This window comes from Clupea harengus, chromosome 1 (assembly GCF_900700415.2).
Source record: "Clupea harengus chromosome 1, Ch_v2.0.2, whole genome shotgun sequence".
In the NCBI taxonomy this organism is placed as follows: Eukaryota; Metazoa; Chordata; class Actinopteri; order Clupeiformes; family Clupeidae; genus Clupea; species Clupea harengus.
Window position 1 is genome coordinate 15,463,194 of NC_045152.1, and position 7,900 is coordinate 15,471,093.

At 42.1% G+C, this 7,900-nt stretch overlaps 1 protein-coding gene across 1 annotated transcript in view; it reads right to left on the bottom strand.

Moving 5' to 3' along the window:
• The window catches only part of LOC105907477 (ectonucleotide pyrophosphatase/phosphodiesterase family member 7-like), a 12,291-nt gene extending 4,610 nt beyond the window's left edge, over positions 1–7,681 (bottom strand). Inside the window, exons 1-3 of the mRNA XM_031568799.1 lie at positions 7,288–7,681; positions 2,638–2,783; positions 1,828–1,893 (exon numbers count right to left, since the gene is read on the bottom strand). Coding sequence (XP_031424659.1) covers positions 1,828–1,893; positions 2,638–2,783; positions 7,288–7,537 — 462 coding nt within the window. The 5' untranslated portion in view covers positions 7,538–7,681. The remainder of the gene's footprint in view (positions 1–1,827; positions 1,894–2,637; positions 2,784–7,287) is intronic.
• Positions 7,682–7,900: the final 219 nt, after the last annotated feature.

Consider the following 7,900-nt stretch of genomic DNA (forward strand, 5'->3'; position numbering starts at 1 on the left):
GTGAGTGTGAGTGTGAGTGTGATGGTGTGTGTGTTTGTGTGTGTGTGTGTGTGAGGGTGAGTGTGTGTGTGTGAGTGTGTGAGTGTGTGTGTGTGTGTGTGTGTGTGTGTTGTTGTGGTCGTAGAGCAGGGGTGCAAACTCATCAGGGATGAAAAAGGTGACAACGATGCAAACCCCCTAGGAGGGTCCGGGCCATGCTCCCCGGGGAATATATTTTATATATAAGAACATTTTGCACATTTTAAAGTTCAATGCATCAATCTGGTGCACTTTGGCAACAAAATTATGAGGCTAGATCTATGCAGAACTTTGTGCTGATGTAAACAATTTTGTGCTCTGCTAACAGTTTAATCATAAACATTCCTGTGTTGAATGTTGCACGGGCACAGGCCAACCCAACCTCTCTCCTTCTGAAAACAAACTGAAGTAGGAGAGTGGTAAGTTTGTTCCGTTGCAGTGAAGCGCCCGGCAGTAGAAAACGGGTCAGTGCTTCAGATTACATACATATAGGGACGTGTGGTCAGGGGAGGCAGAGCCTCATGAAAAGTAAGTCATCATGAAAAGTAAAAAACAAATAATGATAAAATAAAATAAATATTAATATGTATCTACTGATCTGTGCTTTAAATTTAAATTGTGTATGATTCCGATCATTTTTATAATCAAAATCGCTGAATTTGACCATGTCCTGTCAGCGATTTTGACCATGTCCAAACAGAGAGGCGACTCGCGAGGTGAGGCAGCGACGAGCTGCGCCTCATCTCAGATTGTGCAATCCCTCACACACTGGGTTGAGCGCATGCCATTTGCTTTCTCATGGTTTGTCATCACTAAAATATTTGTAGACACTTTTATTATATGTCGTTTGTATCCATAGAATAGGTACGATAATGTATTTCACGTATGTGAAGAAGCTATTTAGTCTTGCTGATGTGTCATAAAACCACAGTGAAAAAGCACATAGGGGAGGCAAACCTAACCTCTGCCTCAATGAAGGGGGCGTGCGAGAGCCTGGAAAATGGACTTCCAATCCAGTGAAGTGATAAATACATAATGAGAGACCAATGCCAGAGCTAAAAGGTTTGCTTCAAACGACAGGACAGAAGATAACTTTAGCAGCTAAACTCCGGACCAAACTCGGCTGACGGCCATGTCTTTTATGTAAATGTAATTTTTTTTGGCGTTTTCACGCTTAGATTTTTCAAAAGCTACCGAGAAAAAGACACTGTACTATCCGATAACACCGTAATTGAAACCAGCAAAAATGGTTGATGTGATTTGCGAGGCGTCTGTCAGCCAACTGTCTGACTTTAGCACGTTAGCCTACATTATAGCATAACATTCTTGCAGCGTACCAACGTCATACGTTACCGTAAATGCCATCTTAAAAAGGCCGCTCGAAACCAACGCTTTCACCCGAAAGACATGTCTTGTAATACACCTGTCTATTACGGCATCGAGGCAGTTAAACTTCCATTTCGAACAGATCCGAATAAAAAGCATGCCTGTCATGGTGACATGGGTTAGCCAAACGAACAAGCTTGAAAAAAATATTCATGACAGCTTGCGTTCGCAGATTACTTGGAGGACCCCCCCCCCTCCCTAAAAATATTTTTATTGCAGATCTACACGAATCACACAAATTACCTATTTTGGATCAAAAACGGCGAATTTCGCCGAAAGGTGACGAGTTTGCACCCCTGGTAGAGGAACGGCTCCACCTGTCTCACCTGTGTGAGTGAGTGTGTGTGAGTGAGTGTGAGTGTGTGTGTGAGTGTGAGTGTGATGGTGTGTGTGTGTGAGTGTGTGTGTGTGTGTGTGCCTCACCTGCACCACCTCCTCCTGGTATGTGGCCGCCGTCCCCGGGAAGTGCAGAGACCCCGCCTTCAGGCCCTGTGAGTGGACAGTCCAGACAAAAGGTAGCTGCTCATTGGCTCATTTTCAATAAGGTAGCTGCTCATTGGCTCATTTCCAATAAGGGGGCCAGTGGAGAGGTGAATAGTCTATGACATAGGTTGAGTAATGTATAAGGTATAAATATATTTATAATATATAACACATCTGTCATGGCTACTTTATTACATAAACTGAGTAGTGGTCTTTGGCAAGAGGAGGAGGTACGCTAATTGGTATATATATATATATAATATATAATATAATGTGTATAATATATATTCATCTGTCATGGCTAGGCCCTGTGATTGGATGCTCAGACACATTAAAGGTTTAGATGATGTCTCTCAGGGAAGAGATGCTGTGCAGTGATTGGATGATATTACACAGGTGTCTCTGTGTCGTGATTGGATGATATTACACAGGTGTGTGTGAGTACCTGTCTCTGTGCTGTGATTTGGATGTTAATACAGGTGTGTGTGAGCACCTGTCTCTTTCTCTGTGATTGGATGATATTACAGAGGTGTGTGTGTGAGTACCTGTCTCTGTGCTGTGTGATTTGGATGTTAATACAGGTGTGTGTGAGCACCTGTCTCTGTCTCTGTTATTGGATGATATTACACAGGTGTGTGTGAGTACCTGTCTCTGTACTGTGATTAGATGATATTACACAGGTGTGTGTGAGTACCTGTCTCTGTTCTGTGATTTGATTGGATGATATTACACAGGAGTGTGTGTGAGTACCTGTCTCTGTGCTGTGATCCAGATGGGCAGGCTGCCGTTGTCCCAGTAATCGTCCACAAACTGAGTCTGGTAGTACTGCTTCTTCTCCTGGGTGCTGACGTTAAACCACATGTTATGGATCACACCGTGGTTCTCAATATAACGCCCTGGTAAAGGTAAACACAGCTTTAGCAGAACCCTGTGGTTCTCAATATAACGTCCTGGTAAAGGAAAACACAGCGTTAGCAGAACCCTGTGGTTCTCAATATAAGGCCCTGGTAAGGGAAACACAGCTTTAGCAGAACCCTGTGGTTCTATATATAAGGCCCTGGTAAAGGAAAACACAGCTTTAGCAGAACCCTGTGGTTCTCAATATAAGGCCCTTATAAGGGAAACACAGCTTTAGCAGAACCCTGTGGTTCTCAATATAACGCCCTGGTAAGGGAAACACAGCTTTAGCAGAACCCTGTGGTTCTATATATAAGGCCCTGGTAAAGGGAAACACAGCTTTAGCAGAACCCTGTGGTTCTCAATATAACGCCCTGGTAAGGGAAACACAGCTTTAGCAGAACCCTGTGGTTCTCAATATAAGGCCCTGGTAAGGGAAACACAGCTTTAGCAGGACCCTGTGGTTCTCAATATAACGCCCTGGTAAGAGAAACACAGCGTTAGCAGAAACCCTGTGGTTCTCAATATAAGGCCCTGGTAAGGGAAACGCAGCTTTAGCAGTAGTGTTATTGGTTGGTTGTTTCTCAGTTTCACTCTTCATTCAACATGCTGAATCTGAGAAACTACGCCGTCACTTGACTATCTCTCGGGAACATTCGACTGAGTTCGACTGACTGTCTTGCTGAGGTTACGAGACGTCAATAAAGGCAGCAGCCTCCAGAGAGTCTGAGCGATAGCATGCTAACCTGCTGGGTATAATGTGCTGAGTCACTGAGCGATAGCATGCTAACCTGCTGGGTATAATGTGCTGAGTCACTGAGCGATAGCATGCTAACCTGCTGAGTCACTGAGCGATAGCATGCACACCTGCTGGGTATAATGTACTGAGTCACTTCCATACGGTAAGAATAATGAATGAACAGTTACTGCTGAAGCTTATAGGGGATAAGTTACGAGCTAATGAGTTATCTGATAACTCCAGTCACCCTTATCCCCTTTGGGACAATGCCTGCACAGTTTACAGTTAGTAAAAGATTACACAGCGGATAGCTGGAACTTAGATGGTCTAACACAAAAATTTGAATAAATTATATCTAAAAAAGCTAGGGGATGTCTGCTCATAAAAATACACCCATCCCACGTGGCTAATGCTAGGTGATGTCTGCTCATAAAAATCACATGTGTCTAATGCTAGGTGATGTCTGTTCATAAAAATACATCCATCCCATGTGGCTAATGCTAGGTGATGTCTGTTCATCACATGTGGCTAATGCTAGGTGATGTCAGTTCATAAAAATGACATGTGTCCAATGCTAGGTGATGTCTGTTCATAAAAATACATCCATCCCATGTGGCTAATGCTAGGTGATGTCTGTTCATCACATGTGACTAATGCTAGGGGATGTATGTTCATCCCATGTGGTTAATGCTAGGGGATGTCTGTTCATAAAAATCACATGTGGCTAATGCTAGGTGAGGTCTGTTCATAGTAATACATCCATTGCATGTGGCTAATGCTAGGTGAGGTCTGTTCATAGTAATACATCCATTACATGTGGCTAATGCTAGGTGATGTCTGTTCATAAAAATCACATGTGGCTAATGCTAGGTAAGGTCTGTTCATAGTAATACATCCATTACATGTGGCTAATGCTAGGTGATGTCTGCAGAGCTACCAACTCTCATGGTTTCGCCGTGTGACACACGCTTTTGCATGTTTTCACACGCACTCACGCCACACATCCAATATCTCACGCTAAAAAGTCCCCGACGGTATATGGCGCTAAGGAGCGCATCTGTAACCCTATTCGCTGCATAGACATCCTACTTTCCCCGAAAGTCCCGAAGTAATAGCGACAGCAGAAGAGTTACAAAGAGAGACAACTGCGGGAGAAACTCGCGAAGAGAATCTATCGCTGAAGAAAATCTTCATCTCCAATCTGAGCAGAGACTAGGTATGTTAATGACATGTGGTTAAATTAAGTACTCACTCTCTTAAACTTTAAATCTTAAAAGAAATGATTCGTTTGTGTTTGTGCGTGTGAACTTGATTTTGTGTGGTGAATGTAAACTCAGCTGTCATAACAAGCAGCAGGAGAGCACCTTGTTAACCTCCTGGTATAATGCATGCTCAAATCATCATAGCATTGTTTATTTAGGCTGCTCACATAGCATTTATCTTTTTATTAACAGGCCAAAGAAAAGGACTCACTCTGAAGACTTTTCTAAACAGCACTTTGAACAGGTAAGATGTATTCCAAAGAATTTAACATAAAGACAGGAATGATGAGGTATGTTCACTCCTAAACTGCACCTGTTATTCTTATATGGCTTTTCCTCGAACATGTGTATGAACTGCTGCTGGTTGATGACAATATACCTATAACTTAACAACCTGTAACTCTACTTTCATAAATAGGTTTCCCCATCTCCTCCCATACCATGGGCCAGAGGAGCATGACCACCTGGGTGAGGAGTTTCTGAATTATCAGACCATGCCAACCACCTCCCTTCAGGACGAAACTGAGATGGAAAGCTTCTGGGCTGGAATGGCAACAAGGAAACATAAGGTATACATTTTTTTTTTCTTTTTGGCAGGTGTGGCTTGGCTACATCTGTTGCTATTATTAATGCATGCATATATCGTGTCATACATGATGCAAACTATGCATGTTGTATCTGAACTTTGCTACAGCATACAATATGGTATGTTTTTCCATTTTGTTCTTTGTTCATTCTCAATAGGTGGCAGGAGCCAAAGAATTTGAGAGGCTTGCTGCCGTCGCCAACCTGGTCCTGGTGTTGCCCCATTCGAATGCAGATGCTGAGAGGGTGTTTTCAGTTGTGGGACTGAACAAAACAGATCTTAGAAAATGACTAACCAGGTTCTGATCTGCATCTGATACCTCATTTTTGTTTTTTTTGTCATGTGTTGACCCATTTTATTGCTTAAAAAGGCTACTGTTTATGCACTTTATTTGTTGCACTTTTTTGTTTGATGGAACGTGTGGTGGGAGGTTTTGAATAATGAAAAATATTTCTCCCTAACTAAACTTGTGTAATTTTTTGCTGGACATAAATAATTAAGTGCTCCTAAATGAAGTGCTCATAAATCATTAAATACAATTATTAACAATATAGGTTAGGTTTCAGTTAAGAATTAGTTGAATACCATTGTAATCAAAATGTCAATCAACCTACCTTGGTAAAATCTTAAACACAGGTCTATTAATTAGGCTATATTGTGGTACATAGACAGTCATTGAGGCACAATAATAGTTTTCTGGTTGAATGTTCAGCTCAAGTCTATAAGGCCCTACAAGTCATGATCAGATGAACATGAATCAGAATAAGTTCAGGTATTGCACATCTTTAGTATACCACCCAAAAATCCACTAGAATGCAGGAAATAACATCTACTTAAACCAAAATGTCCTGGGGGTGGACCTTCAGCTATGTCTTTGCTTCACAGAATGTAACCAATGTTGTCCATTTCCAGTAGGCCGCCCCTATCAACGAGTTTGGGCCCCACAAACCACAAGAATGCAGGGCACAACATGGGTACAACGCCAAATTAATTCCAATTCCCTGATATTTGAGCCATCAACGTGTGTGGCTGCGTGCGCGGCAAAATTTTGGTCACCCCCGACAAAATCTCACTCCAAGGTTTTTTTAAAAGTTGGCAGCTCTGTGTCTGTTCATAGTAATACATTGCATGTGGATAACCTGAAGGCACTCAGCATGTCCTAGCATATCTCCTTCTCTGATTGGAGAATGGATCGTGTCCTGTGTGTTTTCTTATGTCTGTCAAATTTATATATTTGTTCCACTACACAAATTTGTAAAACCCAGTACATGTCAGTTTATATTACAGATTACATATAATATCACTTTTGCCCCACATAAATGTACCATGTAATGTATTTTGCCACACTGTATTTGCCACAGTGTCAATTGTTTTGCATGTAAATATTACACATGCAACAGCATTGCCTTAACCCTCCTATTGTCTTTGGGGGCAATTTGACACTTTGCACACATTGTTACTATTATTGACAGAAATAGTTTTTCATTTCAAATATAGATAACAACAATATGTCCTTAGAAATAATATAAAGCCATGAAAACACCAAAAAGATATCTCTTTCCAATTTTAGGTCAATCAGTGATATTTTATGGTGATCTGCATATTTCTCCATTGACGCGTAACAGGCATTCTGGATGTAAAAAGGGCTATTTAGGTAGTCAACAAACAAACATAAAGTACCTGACACATAAACTTGGGTAAATATTTAATTATTATCATTTTCTGGAGGTTTAAATTGCTGGGGTCAAATTAACCCCAAGGATCAAAGATGTTTGTAAATTTGAAGGTAACAGGAGGGTTAAGCATGTTATTATCATAATCATCTTCACTTCACAATTTTGCTTAATTTATAAACTAATGAAGACTAATTTAAAGTTTTTCTATTTGTTCTGTTTGTCTCCAACTGCTTGCCTTACCTGTGAGCAGAGTGAAGTGTGTGGGGCTGGTGACGGTGAGGTACGGGGGCGTCACATAGGCTGCCTTCACGCCGTCCTCCGCCATGCGGTCCAGATTTGGGGTGTCCACGTCTCGGTCGTAATCCCAGCGAAACCCGTCAAATGAGATGAACAGGAGTTTGTTTCGGGGCCTTGCGCACGGGCCCTTAGCAGGGGCCCCTAGAGCTGGGGACAGCGCCAGCAGGCACAACACACACACGGACAAGAACATCTCTTCTACACTCAGTGTAGTTCAGTACTCTGGGGAGGCAACACCACTACACACAGCTTAAAACACACAACAACAAAGGCACAGGAGTGTGTGTGTGTGTGTGTGTCTCCTCAGTGCACTGTGCTCATGAACTCCTGTGTCCACTGCAGGACTGTGCGTATATGAGGTAGTCTTATCTCCTCTTATCTCTCCGTATCACAGGAAAGGGCTGAAGTCTCTGATCATCCGGCTGGTGGACAGGGCAAGCACAGTATACAGACTGTGTGCAGATCAGCATGCTTTTAGAACACGCTTTCACGCAGCGTCTCCTGGCAAATTCAGCCAGAAAGTCCATAAACTAGAATAAAAGAGATTGTACAAATT